We start from the raw sequence: 24656 nt of genomic DNA on the forward strand, positions 1-24656 counted from the left end.
GTTTCTTTATTTCCATTACAGTAGTAGAAGTATATGGTAGGACCATTTAAAATTATATGTTGTCACAAACTGATGTACTGTTGCCAATTCTTGAGAGTGTTATTGCAAGTCTTGTAATATCTCATATTTATTAAAATTTCAGCTTTGAGTTGCACACTTTCCTGGGAATGTGTCTATTTTTTAAAAATTAAACTTCCATGGGGTTTTGAGAACTGCTTGAAAACATGACTTTAAAAGGCTCAGCAAATAAAAAGAAGCCCCAAACTTTTTTTTTTTTTTCTTAAATTGTTTTGAGCTCCCTTTTTAAAATCATTGATATGGAACAGCTTACATTTACTTGGTTTTGGTTGTGAACATTTGTCTGTGGCATTCTAATATGCCTCACTGCAAAAGATGGAGGAGACTTGACTGTGTACATGACTACAAAATTGCTGTCTTCTTATAAAGAAAGAATAGCATTGGCAAAGAGAAAAAAAATCAAGTATCCATCTATATTTTTGAATAGTAGAGAAATACATTATTTCAAATGGTAATTCCTTCACCAAATCAGATTACATGTTTTTCATCCTTCTTGTTGGATATTACCATCAGCAATGCTCAAAAAAACAGAGAATAGGCAGTAGGGGTGCAGACAGAAGTGACAATTTTTGCTGATCTGGCCACAGAAAGCAGTTTGTAGTTGTGACCAAACACAAGTGCATGGCTGCAAACAGATTCAAAAATGGCCAATTAGGTGAAAATCTGACCCCTTATCTTTATCTGATACCTCAATGCAATGTTTCAAAATGTAGCATCTTTTGTAACTTGTGTCTGTGAAGCTCCCAGCCTGTAGCTGTTTTCCAAATGGGGGGGGGGGTGCAAAGGAGCAGAGGGAATTCAGTCTGGGGGTCTTCCAGCCCCTCCTGGAGGGTGAGGCAGAAGTACTGCAGCCCCCACCACTCCCCAAGGTGGGGGGGGGGCTCCAATTCACCCACCCCCACCCTTCAGCAGCGGCTGGGGAGCCCCGAGAATGAGCTCCCTCTACTTCCTTTCCCCCTCCAATTCTGAAAACAGCAAGCACTGGCAGAGAGCTGTGGCCATTGATACGGGAACCTGGCTGCAGGCTTCCTGCCAGACAGATTTCCCTCTCCCCTGGAATCAAGAGTGAACTACTGTTTGGTTTGGTTGTAACTCAGAATGCTTTGCAAAAATTATTCTGAGTTACAGCTGGGAGCTGCTCTTCTGTTTGCACCTTAAATTTTCATGTTGAGTAAATAATGAGTTTGAATGTTTGCATGTGAAAGGAGGTAAAGACTGTGAAAGTAATTAGAAGATGGCACTGAGGGCACAGACAAAAGTGACAATTTTCACTCTATCTGGTTGCTGAAAGTGCTGTACATTAAAAGGGCTCAATCACATGACAATCTGAACCCTTATTTGAAAGTGGAGAACCTTCATTAAATTGTGTCGGCATGTGCTTGGGGAAGGGCTGGGCTGACACAGCTTGGATTGGAAACATCCCCCCGCAGGTTGGGGCTCTAATCCACCCCCCCAGTCCAGGGCAGGCTGGGAAAACCCCAGAACAGACCTCCCTCCCCTGCCTTCACTCCCTCCCATTCTGAGATAGCACCAGCAGCCTGGAGAGGGGGGAAGGGCTAGGAGAAGAGTCTGCAGAGACACAGCCTCCCTCCTTGGATTGGCTCCAAATTGAAGCTCAATCACCCATCGTCCCGAACCAATAACTAAGGTTTGTTGGGTCAGGAGGATCAGTCTAACTCATGGCGCTTTCTGTAAAGCACCATGAGTTAGATCAGAGAGCTGCACTTCTGTCTGTGCTCTGAGTTTCAGAGAGAGATGATTATTTACTCACCTATAGGAAATCCTGAAAGGAGACTAATAAAGAAGCTTGTATTGTCTAAGTTTAAGATTTTTCTAATGGGGAAAGTCTCACATCCAAATCTTGATTGTTTACAACAGTAAGAACATATTTATTAGTTCAGTGGAGTCAAAAGAAACAAATTGGTTCGTCATACTTTTCTACTGCCACAAGGCAATGACATTGAAATCACCTTTTAAATCTCCTTTTAATGTTTTGCATGCTTGCGTGCTCTTTCAGGCAAACACTATCCAGATTTTAGCTCTTGGCAGGACAGATAACCTGTTATGGCTTTACTTTCAGAGTACATCAACAAACTTAATTTTATGAAAAATTTGAAAAAAAGACTAATTTCAGAGTATAACATTTTTATATAACAACTGTACTCTAGTAGACTTCTAGGCTAGGTATATTCAAGGAGGTTAGATCACATTTAAAAATGGTCACCCGATCTAATTTAGTTTGCCCAAGTGCAGACCTTACACTACCTAGGTTGATCTACATGTGAACTGTACAGAAGTTCAGGACACTTAGATAGGACTAAAAATTGCTGGCCTGATCCAAGTTAACCCTATGTCTGAAGTACACCTAACTTGTTGGCCATTTTTAGACTGATCTGTCTGTCCTGAATTTCTGTACATTTCTCAGCACACCCTGGAGCTGGGGTATTTTTAGCCATCTGACCCCTCCTTCCCACAAACCAGCCAGTCTCCCCATCCCCCCAATCCCACAAGCTGCTCCTATGGCTGGTTTTATTGGCATTTGCCAGTGCTGGGAGTCAAGCAAGTAAGTCTGGATGGTGGAGTGGAGGGTGGGTTACAGGGGTTGCTTATCTGGAGGTGGAGGGGTTGGGGGGGGTCTAAAAATAGCCTGTGGTCATGGAGGGGTGGGGGAGAGTGCCCCCCATCCCCCCAAGCTTCCCCGCAGACCCTGTGAACCTCCCTAATCCTGACAAACCCTTCCAGACCCCACCAACCCACCACATACCCTGCTTGTACTCCTGATCCCTCCCACAGACCTCCACCTGCCCTCCCAATCCCCCTGACATACCCCTAACATTTCCCCCTCACTAGTCCCCTCTATCCCAATTTACCTTAGACTGGGTGGGCATTTTTAACTTGATCTAACCTCCCCCTAACCTCCCTGAATGTCTGTGTGCATGTTTTTTGGTATAAAAAACCTGACTAGTACTAACATGTGGCAGAGAACTATAGTTTTTTTTTTCAGTTCCAGATTTGGCAGTGTTTTATGATCCAGTTTTATCCAGTTTTATTTCTGTTTTTCTCTACTCTTGTGAAAGATACCACTTTGTTGCTGGAATGATTGGATAGTTTGGCAGGTTATTAAAATTGTGCAAGAGACCATGTTTGGAACTACCACCCACTATTGCAGCATTGTTTTTTGAGCTGAAATACGTGGGTCTTTTTGGATAGAATGAAATTGTTAAATTTTAAAAGTTAGTGATATAATCATTGTCATGGTGGCTGTCTTTAAAACACAGATAATTTTTTGTTTTTTCACATTCAGCACCTGTTTTATAATAACATAATTCCAGTAGCCCAGGGGTGGGCAAAATACAGCTCACAGACCAGATCCAACCCACGGCAGGTCCCTCAGCCCTGCATGGCCCAGGCACAGAGTGTAGTCCAGGCTGTGTCATCTTTGATTGGTCCTGCCATCCCTGGGTAGGGAAGTACAGCATGGTGCAGCCCTCCCTATCTCCATATGTGGCTCTTGGGCATGCTGGGAGCTGTAGTCTGTGGGGCCAGGTGGTGGGGCGGCGATGGAACAGTGGCCAGACTCAGATTCCCAGCAGCCCCCACTGCCGCAACCTGGGAACAGGTGTGTGCCCTGCTGCTGCCGCTTGACCCCAGCTTCACTGCTCAGGTACCTTGGGCTCATCTGCCCTGAACCCCCACCCTCAGGCCCTCAAAAGCTCAGCAAAACTCCTTGAGTGGTCTCTAGCCCAAATAATTGCCCATTTCTACACTAGCCTCACTGGCTTCCTTCCTGATTTTCATTGTGGTGAGTGGAGAATCAGACCCTTTCCCCTTTATCCTCTTCCTCTTTCCCCCTTATCTTTGATTTTATGTTTTCAAACCTTTTACTTGTGTCAGTATCATTCATATGTTTTATTAAATAAAGATTTTAACTCTTTGGTCAGATAAACTGTAAATATTTAAATCCAGTTTTGTGTTTTTATGTAAGATTCCAAAGGAGGCAACCAGTAATATTACCATAACCTAGATCATTTGTACCTGAGTTGTTTGCAACTTGCTTAGTTCAAAGTGGGTTACTGAATTAAGGATGAGCTGTTTGCTTCAGCTTTTACTTTGAAGGAAATTCGGCTTCTGGGATCAGCTGGAGCTCATCAGCTGTTCTTTGCAGCTGCTTGGAGAAGTGGCAAACAGCTGAAACAACCCATGGGTCCTACATAGCTGTTTGCTGTGCTCTGCCTACACCAGAATTTCTGCTCAGATCCTCATCTTCACAAGGGTGGGACATGAGTTAGGAAGCTAATCATGTGGGCTAGAGACAGAAGTTATGCATAAACTGGTTTAATTGATCAGAAACTGGTTTAAATCTGTAAAAGAATCAGTGCACATAAACAGGTTTGAAAATGCCCAAAATCGCTTTGAGATTAACCTGGTTGAATGTAGTATCAGACTTAATTGATTAAGCTCAAACCAGTTTACGCACCTCCTGTCCCAGACCCCTTCCTGGTTTAAGTTAAATCAGAGTCCCCCAGCATCCCAACATGTTCTCTGGGCTGTGCTCTCAGCTCCAGTGTCACAGGGGTGGCCCTGCCCCTCTGCTCCTTAACCAGAGCAGAAACAGGCAGGGGTGGGGACCTGGCCAGATGCTGGCTCGGGAAGGGAGCAGAGAAGAGGCTTATTCCCCCCCCCCGCCCCCCCACAGTGGCATGGACCTTGATTTCTCCACTGGCTGCTCCAGATGCAGGGTCATGGCCAGCCTCGGCAATAGCTTGGAGTGAACTGGCCAGGGAGGTGGCTTAATTTCTCCTTCCCTGTCCCACTGACATGGACCCGAGCAGGGGTCTGCCTGTTGCTCCCCTCCCCTCTTCCCCCCACCCCCACTGCTGCAGCGGTGAGGCTGGGGCACTGCTAAATGCCAGCTAGCATGGGCCCTGAGGCAGAGGGGGCAGGGTGGGGATTTATTCCCCCCTCTATCACCACTGCCCCTGGGGGACTGCAGCCAGTCTTCCCACCTTGACCACCGCATCTGCCACTCACTCCCTGCATGGGGTGAGGAGCAAGATAAGTCCCCTTCTGCCTGACATTGGAGGGAGTGGGGGATAACCCACCTCCCTGCCCCCACCCCTTAGGGGCCCTGCCAACCAGCCTCTGACTGGGCCCCCAACCCTGCTGCTGGAATAGCAAGGGGGCAGGGCCCTGATGGGGCAGTAGCCCCTGTCTTGGTGTCTGGGGAGTGTAAGCCTCTTTCTGATGGGGGGGTGAGTGTGGGTCAGAGCTGCTGCAGACTGTGTGGGGCGAGCGATGGCACTGGGGCTCAGAGGAGTACCCATAGCTCCCAAACCCAGCTAGTGCCGCTGCTGCTTACCCCACACAGTCTGCAGCAGCTCTCCTCCGCAGTGTGGTCCCCACACCGGGAAGAGGTTCACACTCTGGGACACAGTGACAGGGGCTACAGCCCCTTTCAGGGTCTTTTTCCCCACCTCGCTGCTCCAGGGGTGGGGTGTAGCTAGAGTCCATCCAGCGTGGTCCCCCTGGTGAGGGCGCAGCCACTTTCCAGTGGGGGTGCTGTGCTGCAGTGTGGGAAGAGCTGCCACAGCTGCACTGGGCTAGCGGCGGTAGTGCTAGCAGGCTATGGCCCCCACTGAGCCCCAGTGCTGCCACTCATCCCATGCAGAATGCAGCAGCTCTGACCCCTGCTGGCCCCCCTCAAGGAACGGGCTTGTACTTCCCCGACACCAGGACAGTGGCTGCTGCCCTATCAGGGCCCTGCCCCCTTGCTGCTCCAGCGGCAGAGGCTGTACGTGGCCAAAGGCTGGCCGGCAGGTCTCCCCTCCTTCCGGCATCTGGTGGAGGGGGCAGGAGGGGACTTATCCTGTCATTCACTCCATACAGGGAGTGAGCAGTAACATTCAGGGTGGGAAGATCCCAGCTGTGGTCCCCTGGGGGCAGTGTGGGTAGAGGGGGGAATAACTCTTCTCCCTGCCCCCTCTGCCTCAGGGGTCATGTCAGTTGGCATTTGGCCATGCCCTGGCCCTGCCACTGCAGTAGCGAGGGGGGAGCAGCAGGCAGACCCTGGTTTGGATCTGTGCAGGTGGGACAGAGAGGGGGAAATTGAACCCCCTCCCCGGCTAGTTCAGTCCAAGCTACTGCCGGGGCTGGCCACACTCTCTCAGCACAGCTTCCCTGCAGCCAAGGGCTGCTCTAGCACCACCCCAGCTCCTGGCCTGAGCCACTGTAGGCATGTGCCTACATTTCGTAAATGTCTATATTCACTTGCAAATTGGTTCAATCTAGACAAGTTAGACTAACCTGCAAAGATTAAATCAGTTCAGGCTCCATCTTTTTTAATGTCTGGCCCTAGCTGTAGTGTATCTAGGTTCTACTCTACTGCTTGAAAATGTAATTAGCCTGCTGTATTAGGTGTCTCCATCATAGGAGCCTTCAACTCCTTTAGTGTAATAGGAAAGGATTTAACATTGAAATGCTTTATCTTTCCTAAAGTAAATCAGCATCCCTAAAGATTCTACTTCATCAGTCAAAAGCTTAGAATAAATTATGTTTCTTTATACTTCCAGAAGGACCCAAAAGCTAGACTTTCCCAAATGAGCCCTAACTGCGTTCATGTTTGTGACAGTTTCGTTGTTAATTCTGACTCCAGAGGAATAAAAATGGTTGCCTGAAGTTTGGTGCAAAAATTGACACATGGCAAATAAACACTATTTACAGCAGTAATAAGAGGTCTGGTTTGAAAACATATTCATTTTCAGTGTGATAGAAATAACTAATATCAATAAATGATATGCACAATGCTGCTATCTGTCCAGCTAAAAAATGCCATGGAAGTAACAGTCTTCTTCAAGCACGGTAGAGCAATGCTTGATGCCATATCCTTTGGCCTAAGCAGTTTGTCAGATTCCAAATGGAGAAAGCAGTGCCCCTGACAGATGTCGGCTTTTGAATTGCCAGATTAAAAACACAGTTTGAGATGAAATATTTTGCCCTTGTGAGTTCTAGGAGCATGCTTTCTGAGAGGCCATATCACTGAAGTGAGAAATAGGTAATCAGTGAGAGCAGAATGTGGAGTTCTACATTAAAATAAGCCTTAAGTCAGATAGTTGAGAATAGTCCATTTCTAGAACAGGGCAGGCATTCAGAGTGCCCAACACTTGGCATGTTATCTTTGCCGGTGCTTATGGTAATTATATCTAGGCTGGAGGAGAGTTCAGTTTATCCACCAGAATATCTGTGATCTCAGCAATGTGTAAATTACCTTCACAAGGTACAGCAGGAGTCTCACTCTCCCTGAGTAATGCTGTACAACTTGAGCATGTAGTAGCATGAGAGTGGACCAAACCTGGCAAGAAATAAGTACTTTTTTTTTTTAAAGTGTATTTGCTTAAAGCCCTTGAGAGTTTAAACTTATGCATAAGTGCTTTGCTGACTTAGAACCTGGGTCATTAAACAATTTTAATTCAATGGGCAATACCCCCATGTAGTGGGGAGTCCAGATTCCTGTGACTTGCATGTGTTTGTATTGAAGTATGGCAAACAAATTCAGTTTTACAGTATGTTGCTTTACATTTTTTCTCTAGTACCTTCATTCATCACCGAAGTTTACATAAGATAATAGACAAAACAATTTATTCAGTTTTTCAGAGAATATATCGAGCAGCATATGGTTACTCTAATCATCACCACAGTGTTTCTTACCTCCTTGACATAAACTTCTCAAGAACTTAAAGCATTTTCTCATCATTAACAATTTTACATTTTTGGATGCGCGCGCGTGTGTGTGTGTGCGCGCGCGTGCGCGCACACACACACACACATAGAGAAAATGAGTTACATAACTGTTCCCATTCCACACCAGTGCAGTGATTGTCAAGATCAACACACATCTTTGCAGGAGATATGCCAGCAATCAACTAAGAGTTTTATATTGCTTTTTTTCTAATCTTGTGGTAATATTGCTTCTCTATCTTTCTTCCCCTCCCTCCTCAGGGAGTTAGTTTCCATTTGCAGTGAATGCTTACAGAGACCTTATCAGCTAGTGTTGAACACAGGTGAATGATGAGTTACATACAATGTAATTTGGTGGTTTCTTCAGTGAATACATGATAAGGTGATAAATTTCAGAGCTTTAATTTTTAAAATAAGTTTATACCTGTTTCATCCTAGCTATTGTGATAAAGTAAATCTTATTTGGGGGAAATATATATCTTTTACATATGCATATAAAAGTGTGCATATGTTTCCAGTACCAGGTCGAACAGTGCTTTGCCTCTTGTTGGTCCATAGACTTCTTGAGTCAGATAGAGCTCATCCACGCACTTGAGGAAGCTTTGCGACTGTTCGGATGTGGCCTAGAGCTCTTCCCACGAGAAGTCTCGGTAGTTGAAATCTCCTAAGACAACCATGTACCAGGAACGTGAAGCCTCAGCCAGTTCCCTGGCGAATTCCTGGTCAAGCTCTTGATCTTGGCTAGGAGGTCTGTGGTAGACTCTCACCATTGCATGGGCTTAGTGGGCTTGCAGTAGTAGTAGCACCCCCATCCCCCGGTGGGCTCAGTTTAAAGCCCAGTTGAGCAGGTCAGCAAGTCTGGCTGAGAAGAGCCTCATCCCCAGCGGAGTGAGTTGGAGGCCATCTCTTTGCAGCAGCCCACTGCCTCTCTCACCAAAGAGCGGACTGTGATCATGGAAGCCGAAGCTTTCATGATGACACCAGCACTGCAGTCTTTGGTTGACTACCTCGATCCTCCCCTCCCTCCTCAGCCCATAGCCTGAGACCAGGAGGATCAAGGAAAACACCACCTGTGCCCCCTACCCCTTTAGTCCTGCACCCAAAGCCCTGTAGCACCTCATGACCCGGCTGAAATTGCACCTAGCTGTGTCATTCATGCCCACATGGATAAGGAGCATAGGGCTGGATGATTTTAGGGATCCTCCCAGCCACATCCCAGATATGGGCTCCTGGGAAGCAGCAGACCTCCTGGGCTAAGGGGTCAGGGTGGCAGATTGCGCCCTCAGAAGGGAGTCTCCCACAATGACCACTCTACAAGTGGCCTTAAGAAGAGCAGGGGCAGTAGCTGTGGGTAAGCCTGTGTTGCCTGCAGGAGCTGGTAACTCCATAGCCTCAACTGGGGCTGCAAGAGGTTTGTACCTTTTGCAAAGCTCCAGAGGGGCGGGGACCTTAGTGCAGTGGGCCTTGGGGCCACTGACCACCTTGGCCCAACCCCCTGGCTGAACAGTATGGGAGATCCCCGAGTTCTCCCTTGTCCTGGAAGGTGACCTTGGTCTACCCTCCACCTCCAGGGGGTGAAGGGCCTGGCAGTACGAGTCTATCTCCTGCTTACCATCCCTGATGGCACGCAGTCTCTGGACTGAAGCCTGGAGCTCCTCTATCTGGCGCCCCAGAGACTCCAAAGTGGAGGAGACGCACAAGGGGAGGTGGCCATGCTTCTGGTCCCATGAGTCTGGAAACATGCCAGGCAGCCCCCGCAGCTGAGAGCCAGAGGCTCTGTCTGTGTGGAGCCCAGAACCATGGGTTCTATCTGGGTGGAGGCCTCTGAGGCTCCAGAGGGGGAGGCTGCAGACTCCAAGGGGACCCTTGGGGTGTGAGGTTTGCCCATCCACACTGTGCCACTGATGGGTCTACCCTCCCTAGGGCTCACTGGCAGGGCCTTGGGCCCTCCCGTTCACCCTCCTGTGCAAACTCCCATGCTAAACTCATGGGCCGGGCCCAGAAGCATGCCTGTTTGAGGTTCCTGTTTGTGAGGCTCCAGTCGTGTGGCTCCCTGAGGGGCTGGGCGAAGTAGGAGCTGGGGGGGGGGTGACCCTCCTCAGCTCCACTCAGCTGCCTCCCTGAAGCTGGGCTACATCCCTTGCACCATGGGCCCCTGCTTATCTGTGGGCAAGCCGGGGCTCATGGGGGTCCTGGAGTCACATGGGGGGTTCCTGGGCTCACGGGGGTGAAATGGGCTTCCACCTGTGTGTCTTGCACTGGAGCTGGGACCACAGTGTGGCTTCTGCCATTGCCAGGCCCTTTTTAAACTGCGTACATGCACAGAAGGGCCCGCCAGTGCTGCGCTGCTCTTGGGGGGGTTGGAGGGGGTCCTTCCCCTCCACTGAAGGAGGGGATAGGTGAGTTCCCCCCCCCATCTCATGCACCATCAACTCCGGTCATGTGGCTCCCTGGGGGGCTGGGCCAATTAGGAGCTGGGGGGGGGGCATGTACCTCCTCAGTTCCACTCAGCTGCCTCCCCATAGCTGGGTTATGTCCCTCCCACCATGGGCCCCTGCTTACCTGCAGGGAAGCTGGGGCTCATTGGGGGTCCTGGGATCACTGGGGGCACAATGGGCTTCCACCTGTGCATCTCGTAGTGTGTGTGTGTGTGTGTGTGTGTGTGTGTGTGTATATATATATGTGTGTGTATATATATATTACTCAGGGAGGGGGGCAGGAGGCGGGATGTGGGCATATATAATGTTTGTGTATGTAGCATAAACTTATTTTAACCATTAAATTTCTGAGGGGGGAAAGAGAGAGAGCTCTGCCCTGCTTAGCCCCTTCTGCCTGGATTGAGCCATGCCCACATCCTACCCTGGCTGGGCAAGTGGCAGCAGAGCAGAGCTCCCGCTCTGAGCACTGCTACGCCCAAATCCTGCCCCCCTCCCCGAGTAAGATGCCCCCCCACCCCAGCTGGGCAGCTTGTCCCAGCCCCAATTCCTCCCTCCCCCATGCCCCTTTCCTCCCCTGTCCCCCAACCCCAACAGACTTACCAGCTGAAGGGAGCTTTGTCAGCTGCCTGTTTAGTCTATGGCTGAATCTCTGAAGCAGTGCCAAATCTTTCAGATCTGATTCAGCTGAGTCGAATTGAGACAGTGATTTGAATCTCTGAATCAAATCACTGTCCTCTGAATTGGCCGAATCCGAGCAAATTCTTACCACTTTGCGCAGGGGGTGTGTGTGTGTGTGTGGCCTATAGACCTTTTATGGATTTGGCTCCTTCATGCATATGTATATGTTCAAACCTACAAAAGGTCTATAGGTCACAGTTTTTTTACTTGAGCTCCTATAATTCCAGGACAGAGAGAGAACTGTTTCTGACCTGTAGTTATCCTAGAATTGGAGACCAGATAAATTCTTAATGTGGATAGTTTTACCATATATGCCATGCTGCATTTTGGCTTTCAGTTTGTCATAAACAGTTTTGTGCTGTTATCTTTAACTTTATCAGGCACTAAAGTAAACTATTACATTGTGAATGCATAAATAGTGCTATACAGTGACACTCATCCTCCTAGCACTTTGCTCCACCAAAATGTCTGTATTATAGCTTGTTGCTCAAATGTCCTTTATTAAGGCAGGAATTTTCCATTTTATATCCAAGGTATGTGTCCTATGTCAGCAATAGTATATTAAAGGTAATGTTATGCCATAGAAATAATGCTACCATGCAACTTGAAGCTCTGAAAAAACTTTTTGTAGCCCTGTATTGAGACATTACAGTACAAATAAGACTTGACTGTGTTCTAGATTTTGTATATTTTAAGCTGCACTTAAGACTGTTTTGAAAAAGCCAGTTTTGGATAAAGGCAGACTTTTTCTTATTAGAAGAGCTTATGAAAAAGACATCTTAGTGGAAAATTTCCAAGTATTAAAATAGGTTAATGTTTTTTCCATGTGTTTAATTATTTTGTGAATTTTATTTTGATTAATAATGGTAAATGCACAAAAGTTTCCATAAAATATTTTTTCAAACAACAAACCTTCAAAAAAGCTACCTTTCAATTAAACATAATTTTAATAAGCTTTGCTTACTGATTTCAAGACAAAGAAGAGCAGATACAATTAAATATAACAGCTTTAACAATAAAATCAAAGGGTCTCATAAAATAAGGAGGCAAATTAATATTTGGATCAAACTCTTCATATGTTGAGCATGAAATAATTTTAATGTAGTTCAAGTGATGTTGGTTAACGAGGTGTGGCTGTTCAGTAGTCTGAAAGCTTTGTGCCTTTTGGTGTTTTCCACATGGACAAAATTTATAAGACCATGGTTTCTGCTGTGGTGGTGAACCTGCTTACAGCTGCTTCACCACCTGCTGCAAGCAGCCCAGGCCTGTATGCCTGAGGGCTGGTGTTTCAAGCAAAATGTCTTCACGTGCCATGCTCTGGCATGTGTGCTGGGGATTGCTGACCCCTGCTTTACTATGTGTGCATCTATACATGCCACTGACTGCTCACTTGTTACTGCACAGTCATTTAGTATTTGCTTTAGCATTACTGTTGGAGTCCTGGTGGCACAAAGGTCATTTCTCAGTGTCATGGTTCATGCCCTCTGACATTATGTCACCGTAGCCCATTGCCACAGCGAGGTAGCATCTCATGTAGGCACGCTCGTTGTTTAAATTATACTCCCACAGGGAATTAAACCATTCACTCTTACTGATCCATTTTATTAACAATATTTTTTATTAAGAGAACATGAGATATGATTTGAAAGCTAAGAAATGTGTTCAGTGGTTATTTTTGGGCTGTTTTTAGTTTGAATGAGAAAATGATTTATAAGAGTGGATGTACTGCATATATGAATTAGAACTTTTGCTTCAGTTTCTAATAACACTGAGGGAGCAGGATTTCATCTGCTGTAAAAGCAGGTTCAAGAAAGGAATAATTTGTCTGGGTGTTTACAGTTATGCCTAGTAAGATCAAATTTGTCATCTGAACTCAATTCTCCATTTATCATCTTGAATAGAATACATGAAAAACTACCACAACTAAGTTGTTGGTACAGAAGATATTCTTTATTGTTTATACTCTTTATGTGCATATTTGTCAGATTTTATGTATTAATTTAAATAAGACTTTGTACACAATTTTGGAATCTGTTACATTGATGATGCACAGCTTAAAATATTTCTTATTTACACTGATCACGAAAGGACAGAAGAATGAGGACAAATACTTTACATTCACCAACTCTATCAACATTTTGAGTATAGTTAACCAGCGTATATATCACACATACAGCCATATTTATAAGAAACAATTGTTTCTTGTTACATACACAGATGTGTAGATGTCCCCTTAAAAAAAGAAGTTGAAATGCCATTTTCCTCAGACAACCACAGACATTAATGTATGACTCTCAAAAATGAAAAATGGCTGACAAAAGGGATCTGCAGATCACTCAACTAATGGAATTAGCTGTGAAAGTTTTTGTGGCTTTATTCTTATGTTTCTGGCCACTAGGTTGCTTTGGAGAATGTTCACATTAGTAGCAATTTGTCAACTTCCATACAAATTTCTTCTTGAGAACATCAACAGAATTTCTTGTCATTAGTGACCGATAGGTCCGTATCCATTTTTTAAAATTATGTTCTCTAGGACAAAACAGAAATGCAGCCAAACATGCTCTGATTATTTTTTCAGAGTATAGACTACATACACGTGACTTCCTTTTATGATATTAAGGCAGCTTTGGAGAATATTATGCTACAGTACGCTTCTAGCTGTAGGTAACAATGTTTTATTCTCCATTATCACGTTTACATTTATAAGCAAAAGGCTAACATATTATAGAACTAGACTGGCTGATTACATAGAACTAGACTGGATAATAATGGAGAGATGGGTCTTGTGTGATAATCTGATTACACAAAAGCTAAATTTCTACCTTATGATATACATTTATATTTTATGAAAAATTAAAAAAACTGGTAAAAATATTAAAATATTCATATACAGAAGTACCCTTATTTAAGGTAAATTCTAGTCACTGCTATAAAAAGGCATTAAAAATTAAGTAAAACACTTTTGTGTAAACCAAGTAAATGCTCACTATAAAGCTTTTATTTGTAAGGCAAACCTTGATCAAGATTATAAATTACTTTTTAAGTGTAGTATTTGGATATGCTCCCTTTATAATTAATATTACTCTTAACCACACAAATACTACGCTGTCACAAACAGGCTCATACAGTGGGTGCAACAAAATAAATTATGAATGTGGGTCATCTGCAAGTTTAATACCATCTTGGCAGTGATCAAGAAACAACTTGATACTTCTAAACAGAGACAACTTAATGCTTATTCATTTTCTTAATTCATTGCACTTTTGTGTGTTATCCTATTAGAGAAATCAAGTAATGTAAGAACCTCTGGAAAAGTTGCAGTGAAAGAGGCAAAGCAAAAAACTTTTTATAATGAAAATAATGTTAATGGCCCTGCCTTACAATCAAGCCTTGGGGTGAAGCAAAAGGTCTGTTCATCTCATCATCAAGGCTGAGGGCAATAGTAGCTTATCTATGTGAGGTCTCAGGTTAGGAAAGAAAAACTTATCCTATTGGGTCTGATCCGAACCCTACTGAAAAAGATGTGGGTGTTTACACAATATGTGATGCGTTGATTCATAAGTATTAAAAAGATCCAGCTCTTACATACACCTGTACCAGGAGATTTCAGAGCAGTTTGCAAAAGAGGTTGGTATCACTGAAAAAAATCCCTTTGATCTTTTTGGCTCACCCCTTACATTACTTGCCCCACACAATGATTAACATTTGCCTAAGTACATTTTCTATGGCCACTAAAAAGAAAAAGACAAGCCTTACCAGTAGAAGAAGTCACTTATTTAAAATGCAATTATTTTTTTTCTACTGACTGTAGTTGTTTTCTCTTTACCTGGTGGTTAACTCTCCAGTTGTCAAATTGATACATGTCTGATAAACATACATGAAATCTTAAGTTCAGAAGTGGTTACCTTTATTTTTGTAGAACAGGCAGAGCTCAGGTGATGAACAGTGCCATGGCATGTAGATGCAAATGAAGATATTGGCCCTATTTAAATATGAACTTGCCATTCTTAGTAGTGTGCTAGTCGGTACTCATCTGGATGGAGCCAGAGGATTGAAACTTTACATCCAACATCAGCACCTGAATATTCTTTATGTTGGCCCAGTGATTTTGCATGACATGCAACAAATAAGTAGTAATGTTCACCATCATGTGGTCTACAAAAACAGTACATTTCAGATCAGGGTAATAAAGGAACCCACTGACAAGTTTATATGGATCATTTGTGTTGCCGCTCATCAGCTTAGTTACTGATGCTTCGACTCTAATTGGTGTCACAACATGCAACCATTGGAGGAAGGGAGGAAAGGATACATTTTGTCCTGAAGCTGTTAAAATGAGAGAAACTCATGCCAAGGATTAATAATTTGGTTACTGTCAAAGACAACACAATGCCTTAGTAGCACTAGGGGTTGAATAAATGACCTTCTGAGTTCCTTTGCAGCCCTACTTTTCTATGATGTCTTAGTGCCACTGAAAAACAGGTAGCCACACACAACACCAAAATAGCCAGGATGCTCTTTGATACAAGCACCTTGTGAGTTTATTTCACAATACATTATAAATATTTCTTAAGTACTATGGCCAAACAGTGTACCCACCTTTAAAATATTGCTGCATGTTTTTTGTATGTGAGAAGGACTGAAAATGCCCTTTGTTTCCTAGCATGATATTTGTGGGTTGTTTTAGGTTGTATTTTCTGACAAAATATCAGAGTATGACACCTCACTGATGACTGTCTTGAAAGCAATGATGAGTAACTTACAATTTCTATTCAAACAGTTTTCCTGTATGAGCCATAATAATTTAATTTTTCAGGAAAACAAGTTTTGCTAGGAAATATTAATGTTGAAGTTGAAGGTTATACTCTTTATTTGCAATACATAAAATTGTATTCAATAATAAATCCTTATTAATATTACCATCCACAAGTTTCCAGAATCGCATCTATTAGGTTGTAATGGTAATATGAAAAGTTTGTTTCCAACTTCTGTTCACACATATTCATAGACTCAGATGCAGGAAATGCCTATTCCTGCTTCTGCTTTTACCATGGCTTTAATTTGTTTTAACCCATCTTCTTGTACATCAAACTTGAGGCATTGCACAAACACAGTAATTGGGTTTTCTTTTTCTCAAAGCTATCGGTGATCTTATTCAGTGTGTTTTCCTGTAAGCAAATGTTTCTTTCCAGTATGCAGGGAGGCTGGAGGGGGGTGGGGGAGCAGGGAAGAACCCTAAATATTGTCTTCCATAAAACTGAGTTACAAGAGTTAAACTAAATTTTAAAAAAACCCCTAAGATTCTGTAATACAGAAAGCCTCCAAATTATAATTGTGATTTATTCTAGCTAGCAGGGCCTTTTTTTTTTTTAAATTAGGTATGAACTTTTACAAAACAAAGAGGAACAGCATGGGGTCAATATACTAACAGAGTTTAACTGCAGCCTTGTTTATTCCATACAAACAGAGTTCCAAGGAATTCTATAACCACTTTGCACAGCACTGTATTGGCATAGCCTGTCCTAAAACAGTGCAGCCAGTGCATGGAAATAGAACTCAGCATAAGAAGGACCCTTGGGGTATACATATGTAGGAGTGTTTCATCATTCACAGGCACTATTTATTTGTCATTATGCCAGGAAAAAAGGGGCAATGGCTTAGATGCCCAGCACTGCACTGTTCCTGCTATTTTAATCTCTTGGGGCTCCTACCAGCCACCTGCACTCAGAACAGTGCTTCTGCTCCACTAACCCAGTGTAGAGGGTGGCCCTGCAGAAATGGCACTAGTAGCCTTAAATTGCAACTGCGGGTGCTAGTTAATCTAGCTTCTAAGCTGTTCTTTGTGTAGACCTGACCTGAGCAGTTTAGTATTATATTACAATTCAGACTTGTTTACTGAATAGCTGGAATTCGTTACAGGAAAAGTTGTGATAATCAATATAGGGCACATCTACACATGCATATTTACTGCACAGTAATCAGAATTATTATGCAGCACAAGTGTGCATCTACATGTGCACACCCATACTGCACAGTAAATATGGCAACTTATACTGCCTTGAGCCCAATTAGTTACTGTACAGTAACACACATGTGGATACTTTACTACGCAGTAACACTGTGTGTGTGGACCGACTTGGGACTAACATTAGTCCCAAGTCGGTCCACACACAGCATTAATGCACTTTAACGCCTGCACGTGTAGCTGCCAGCCTATTCCTGTTTACTGCGCAGAGTAGAAAAAGAAAATCTTTTTGGATGAAAGTCTCTAAGAATGCTTATGTAAAATCTTTATTTTGCTGTACTGGGGCTAGCTTTCTAAAATGATATCTATGGTTTTGAGGGCTCAGTTTGCAGCACTTAAACTGAGTTCTAATTTAGGGTCTTTCATGGTCTTGAGTTGGGCAATGTAAATGAGATGTCCACAGCACATTTGACAATGCTTTGAGATATCTATCAAGATACTTTTACAACACACATCCAAAACAAATGTCAATGCTATGGATGCTGTAGAAATCAGGATTAATTTTATATTAAGTGTTAAGATGACCTTTAAAAAATGAGGTCATTTTCCAAGTGGCATGTTATTGTAACCTAATAGGAGAAAATAAGTTTATTTCACCTTGAAACAATGGTGTAAGTAGTGAGTATATATACTCCAAGTTTGAAGATGGTCATTTTATCAATGTGTATCTTACTGAGAAAAAATAACAACTGCAGAGAACTTCCTCTGGGAAAATTAAATACAATGTGTGTTGTATGTGCAGTTGCCGAACATATTCAATAGCAACAGCCAAGCTTCCCTCCCCCCTGTATTCTATATTTAAAATATCACATTTGATCCTGGACTTCCTGCAAAATCCCTTGCTATGGTAAAATATCTTTCAAGCGTTGCCAATAAGTATGTCCCAGGACAGAATTAAGATGCAATACTGAGTGGTTCAAACAGAGGCCAAACACTAAATCATGCAAATGTTTTTAGAACTACTGCACTTTAAATGGCTCACTATACTTCCATTAAGAAATCCTGGTTTCTAGTGTTCTAATACTAGCTGTAGAAAATGGCATTTATTTGGAAAATTCACCCTGCCACTTGAATTAACTTAAAAGAATGTAAAAGAAAAGCAAATTCTCTTGTTATTAATTCATCTTCTGTGGTTTGGTGTGCCACTGTGATTTCTGTGTCAGTGAAGGCCCAGCAGAACAGAAGGAAAAGAACTAGCACTGTGCCCCTTTCTTTTCTGGTACTGAGAAATAAAGATTCCGGCCAGTGATTTCCAAATCTGTCAAATAACCCTGCTTAGCCCTCTGATAGATGCCTTGCATCCCCTTGTACTCTTTCACTTCTGGGACAACATATTCTGTCTATGGCAGAAGAAATGCCTTGAATTATTAAAAGTTTACTGGGCCTGACACTTCGAACTAAGGTCAACCATGCAAGCACTTGCTACTAAGTATATTGTTTACTACTACCATGAATAGTCTGACTGAACAGAGTTCCTCTGCCTCTCAAGTCCATTCTTGTCTTGTGTTTAGATTGTAAGAGCTGTGAGTAGGGACAAAAAGAAATTATGTGGGTAATTCCCCTTGCTTTGGGCATACATATCAGTAGGCTTTATTCATAACATTAAACATTAGGGCTGGTAAACATTTGCAGTTTCAGCCCCTCACCCTCTATGTGGAGCCAACTCTAATCCCTCTTAGAGGAAGGATCACCACACTAAGGTTTCAGAGCAGACTGAAAATTAAATAATGTTTCTTTGCAGGTTTCAACATAGATGAACACATTTTCACAAATGAACTTTAGTGCAGGTTGTAATAATTTCAGTTTACTTTTTCTGTGCAAACCCAGAGCTATAAAATATGACAATCCATTATGATCTGCTCACTAAACATTCTCCTGGTAGTTTGAGATTTGATACTCATTACCATTCTGAGAATCTTTTGAATCACTGCAGGAAAGTGCCTAAGCAAGTTACACCATTGCTAAGGTGTATACCAACAAAATAATGCCCCAGAATAATTTAACAAGCAATGTTAATTGGAGGAAATTACTATATAATGATCATTTTTAGAAAAAAATAAACTTATTTTCCTTTCTAGAAAATATTTGGACTTTTGAGAAATTATAATACTGTACTAAACTATAACAACAGAAACATCCTTGATTATTAAAATAAAAATGTAAAAAGTATGTTAAAGGGCTGTTGTCTATATACTTGGATAAAAATGGACTTATTTTAAGAATGGCAGACTGTGTCATTTGGGTTAAAAAACATTGTATTAGTGAAACCACTTCTTTGTCACTTGGACACTAAAATTAGAGGTTATTTTAAGAATTATTAAATAATTCTGGCTTTTCAGTAATGCTGGGATATAAAAAAAAAAAAGATGTAAACAAAGAAGTAGATATACTATAACTCCTTTACAAACATTGTGGCTTGGATGGAAGTCAGTGCTTGTAAAATGGAAGATGACAAAATCTATAGGAAAAACTTTTATTTGGATTTGTAGAGTGGTATTAGAAAAATGAATTAAAATATAAACACTGTCCTTTTTAAATAATTTAAAAAAATGGAAATACTACATATATATTTTTAAAAATTAAGAAACGGTATTGAACATATAAAAAGAAAGATATTCAGAGGTAAGTCTCAAAGTCCAAGCTGGATTCAACTGAGAACCTGCAGTCTCTGAAATTTCAGAATGCTCTACTAATATTCAGGTATAATAATTAATTCACAGTTACTGCAACCTAGTGATCACTGGGAATATGTGGCATTCAAAGAGTGACCATACAGAACAGCATCCAAATGTGCTAAGCTTTTGCTCTGTATTTTCTAGTTTGCAAAATGTTACTTGAAATAACCAAAGAAAAAATGTGTTCAAATAGGCATGTACAGCTGAGTATGCCTAAAAGCCTGTTCCATCTAACACATTTTTTTATTAGATGCTAGCAGTTGAATCCAGATGACATTTATATTGGTGCATTCACAACAGCAGAATAAAGCCAAAGTTTGGTATTTTGGTGCCTCTGGACAGATCAGCTTATTTTAAAATTAATTGTCTCTGTCTACATATTTATATAGATACTGTACATTCTTTATTTGGCACAAAAGAACAAAATGAAGTCTGACTACTTGTATATATTTTTGGTACTTAACTGAAAAAGTGTACTGAATATGCATTATATGATATAGCCATTTAATTGGTGACATAAGGGAATGTGTTTTCATCGTTAAGTATGGTGTATTGTTGAACTAGATTCCTATTGTGGCTATTGAGTACAGAATATAATTCCATCCCTATTATTTTTCAATTTTTATAGTTATACTGCACAGAAAATGGCACAGACATATACAGCAAGGACAATCTTCTTCACCAAGAGAAGAGACTAATAACAAACCATTGAAAATGAAGCATTTAGTCTTCACTTCAGAACGGTGCAAAATTATATCCCAAAGGATAGTACTGCAAGAAAACAAACATGGATGCACAGTTAAAGTCACTGTTGTCTCATAACTGAGATGCTTCTATCTCCTTAAAGAGCTAAGAGCATGGATGTAGCTGGTTTAAACAAGGTGGCAGTAATACTGGAAGTAATTATTACTGTCAGAAATTTTTTATTTATTTCTCCAAGACAAGAGTGCCTTTAACCAAAGCTGATTTTATGCTCCCTCCTCCACTTCTAGCTCTAGCAAAGCTCACAAGTATTGGTCATGTATGGAACTCATGTCACTGAAAGATTTAAAAAAAAAATGAAAGCCAGTCTATAGAGATCATTTGAAACCAAGTAATAGAAAGGAGGCATTAGGAACAAAGTGGAAGATGTGTCTTCCCTCAAAGGAATCAGTAGATGAGCTCTGAGCCAGTCTGGTCCAAGCACAATCAAAGGGAGCTTTGAACTTGATTTTTCATTTATTCCGAGTTTTGTTAAACATATTGGCTTTTCCTCAACCTGTCAGTTGTCATATTGCTAGCCAGTGTTGAAGCTGAAAGGGAATAGAAGCAATTATTTATTTGATAATACTTTATAGATTTATATGATGGTGGCGTGAGCAACTATGAAGACAGATAGCAGATCCTGAGTTACAGAAAAATTAGAAAATATATGAGAGAACTAGTATTTTCCAGTCTTAGTTTTCACTGAACAACAGCTACTCTGCTATAACAATAATTTAGTTATCTGTCAGTTTTAAAGTGTAGAATAATTGGGCATCAGGAAAAACATAAACTGACTGTACCATATGGGCCAAATGCATAATGCCTTATTAACAAGCTTGAACAAGATGAACATGTCCATTTCGACTATTTATAGTGGATCTTTGGAAATAATGAGTTGATGCAAATGACCCCCAGTGATTGACCAATCATGACTCCTGTATTTGAACCCGACTCCTGCTTGATTCAAAATGTCTTTCTCCTTTTTGAATAGTTTTACCTTTATCCCAATAATTTTAATAAAATCCTGCTTTGCTGAATACATACTTTTTGCTATTGTATACTTAGTATGATGTTTCAGAAATGCATTTTTTTTTTTCTACGATGGGATCCACGTCTGTAGAGAAATATGGAGTACACACAGAAAACCTGAGCCATAATTACTTACTTGGAGAATTAAATATATATCAAGCTCTCTACAAGATCCTGGAAGATTTCTATCTCAAATGCAAGAGTATCTTTATTTAGTATATTTCTTGTTTTTATGTAAAGAAAACACAAAGAGCCAATATTTCACATGATTTTTCAGAAACAACCTACAATCATAACTGTACAAAAGATGCATAATTCCAAGTTACTTTCAACTGAAAAGGGAAACAATGTTGATACCAACGTAGAATGATATTTTTCCATCCTCATTTTTTACAAAAAGGAGTTCATTTCAACATGCAAATTTTCTTTCTGCTAAGGGGAAGGTCTCATTTATAACACATTTCTCATGACTACTTAAATAATATCCATCTAAATCAAGCAATGAGTTCAATCTTGTATAGGTACAGGGAGAAAATTTATTCTCCCTCAGCAGCAGGTCACCTCAGCATGGCCACTTTGCAAGCAAATTTACATCAGAGGGCATCTACCTGCTTTTGTGTGTGTGTGTGTGTGTGTGTGTGTGTGTGTGTGTGGTACCTAAAGATAAATGCTTCTAGTCTGAATCTAAAATCCCATAGGATTGCTTCTGGGGGTTGTTATGATGTTGTAAGAAAAAGAAAAAGCCTAACAGCCTGGAACCAATCATTGTCAAGATCACAGGAAGTTTAACAGCCTTCTCCCACTAATATAACACATTTTGGGTGAAAAATGAGAGAGCGCCAATGGGCTACAAACAAATTCATAAGGAAAAAAGGTGGAAAAAAGGCAGAAAATATACCACTAAGTAGAGAAGACTACTTCTATTTTCTTTAAGATGTACAAAGCTTTTAAAAATGTGTATAGAGTAGGTTACTTTTCAAAGAGTCCCATGTAGACAAAACTCAGCGTGTTCCATTGCATTTTTAAACTTAAAATTTTTTTTTCAGTGCATCAAGGAATTGGTTAGAAGAGAAAGAAACTTGGTTTTATTTGGCTGTGAGGCTTGCTAAAGAGCAGGCAGATAGGTAGAGTGAAGGAGTACAAACCTTAAACTGCCTCACATTCCCTTGTGCCACAAGATGGTGTTCATTTTCAGGTGTGATGCAGTAAGCTAGTCTCTAAACAGTAGTGGAGAGAGAGGAAAGAGCATTAGCCACAGTTCATGGATTACACCTGCAGACAACTGAGGTTGTGTCTGTGTTCATGGGGTATCAGTGATGGTTTTATTGGAACAGTGATGTAATTCTTTAATATCACTGAGCTTGGAGAGCACAGATCTTTGACTTGGTCAGTGAGAGACTTAAGCGTATGATCAGCCCCTTCATATTAGGCCTAATAACAATAGAAATGACAGAATGTTTAAACAAATATTTATCCCCGTTTTACCAGAAGCACAGAAAAGAGAGCCTCTAAGCTTTTTTGCATCATAGTCCTTGCGGTAGGTTTCAGACCGCTTCGGATCCAGAGAAGATTCAGATGCTGAAGCAGCATGTCCGGATTGAAACACTGGCTTCTTTAGGCTTTCTGAACCACTTTCAGAGCTTCCAAACCACTTTGGAAAAGCTTCGGAGCTGCTTCAGAGATCTGGGCATAGGGTATAATGGGGAACCAATTAAATATCTATAATTGTTGTTTTTTTGTCTGATCTGGATGAAACTTGCAGGGGTGGTAGCCTCTGCTGAGAGCATGAAGCCTGCCAAGCTTCAAGGAGATCGGTGCGAGTTTTGCCTGTCAGCAGCTTGAGGTGCAGTTCCCTGCAAACTCCTGCACGTATCTCCTTAAAACTTGGCAGGCTTCATGGCCTCAGCTGGAGTCGCCATACTTGCAGTTTTCACCCCCCTGTGACATGAATTTTGCTTTCACAAATTTGGGGTGCAGTTCCTCCCAAACCCTTGCTCCTATCTTCCTGAAACTTGGCAGGCTTCATGCTCTCAGCAGAGGCTACCATTTCTGCAGGTTTCATCCAAATCAGACAAAAAACAACAACGTTATAGATATTTCATTGATTCCCCATTATACCCTATGGCCAGATCTCCAAAGGGGCTCCAAAGCTTTGGAGCTGCTTCGGCCAAATTAAAGTAGGAAACCGATCCAGAGCTCCGGATCGTATCGCTGGTATCTGAAGCGGCTGGATCTGAAGCCGAATCGAATAGCTGCCTATTCACACAGGCCTACCTTGCAGGAATTCCTGAATACAAAGAATGCTAATCTCTCCCTTTTTTGTTGTTGTTTTAGTCTTATCTAAAAGGGAGAAGAATGGGTATGATGACTCCACTCCTTTACATTTTTCAGCAGGCCAAGACTGTTGTGTCATTGGAGGGATACAAAATAATTACTCTGGAATAAACTTCTACCATTTGTGTCCATCTATATCCAGGAGCTCTCACAGGAGCTTTCTCCCCTTACCAAACCAAAGGTCTTAGACCAAGGTGGAGCCGTAGCCAGCCAAGGCTGTTATTTAGTATGATATTCCTGTTATTTTGTTCTGCATATAATTTTGACGCCCCCCCAAATTTTGGTGCCCTAGGTGACCGCCTAGTTTGCCTAATGGTTGGACTGGCCCTGGTCTCAGTGTCTCCTATTAAGTATTTTGGAAATAACTTACTTTTTATCTATATGGCTATATAACATGTTTTGGGGAACAATGGACTGAGAGAGGGGGAGTTTCTCAAGAAAGCTTGTTAGGATTTAGTTTTTTGAGATAATCTGAGTTTGACCTGCAGTTTTGTGTCCAACATCATTAAGCTTCTGCAAGCATTGATACTTTGGTACTGCATGAAACTCAAGTGAATGGAACAAACCATAGAGTTTGCAAAAACACCAGCAAAATGCAACCATCAGATTTTGCACAATGGTGATTATATGGGACTGAATTGTATGTAAAAATGGCAGCCCAGGACTTAAGATGTTAACACAAGGGGGCGGCTTAGTCTGGCTCCTGTTTTTTTCTCTGCTTGGTCTGTTCTACAACCTGGTGTGCTTGTGGGGGCAGAGTCAAGACTTTGTACCCTTCTTGCCCTGTTTGCATACATTTATGCAAGAGAAAGAGAAGGAGACCAGCAGTGTGTCCTTGTGCTCTGATGCTCTAGATAGCATGAAAAGTATAGATGTGGGCTTCTTTACTCACCTGTGGGCACAAAAGGGCGCTTCATTGCA

At 42.0% G+C, this 24656-nt stretch overlaps 1 protein-coding gene and 1 long non-coding RNA gene across 4 annotated transcripts in view; one reads left to right on the top strand and one right to left on the bottom strand.

The window, feature by feature from the left end:
* Positions 1-24656, top strand: part of LOC109285696 (uncharacterized) — a 159865-nt gene that overhangs the window by 73577 nt on the left and 61632 nt on the right. The window lies entirely within an intron of this gene.
* SLC6A2 (solute carrier family 6 member 2) overlaps positions 12857-24656 on the bottom strand; it is a 141142-nt gene continuing 129342 nt past the window's right edge. The window contains exons 13-14 of one of the 2 annotated variants that reach the window (XM_014603375.3): positions 22547-22618; positions 12857-20920 (exon numbers count right to left, since the gene is read on the bottom strand). In XM_014603375.3, coding sequence (XP_014458861.1) covers positions 20897-20920; positions 22547-22618 — 96 coding nt within the window. In that variant the 3' untranslated portion in view covers positions 12857-20896. The remainder of the gene's footprint in view (positions 20921-22546; positions 22619-24656) is intronic. The other variant, XM_019497505.2, reaches the window with a different exon arrangement.

Source organism: Alligator mississippiensis, chromosome 10 (assembly GCF_030867095.1).
Source record: "Alligator mississippiensis isolate rAllMis1 chromosome 10, rAllMis1, whole genome shotgun sequence".
In the NCBI taxonomy this organism is placed as follows: domain Eukaryota; kingdom Metazoa; phylum Chordata; order Crocodylia; family Alligatoridae; genus Alligator; species Alligator mississippiensis.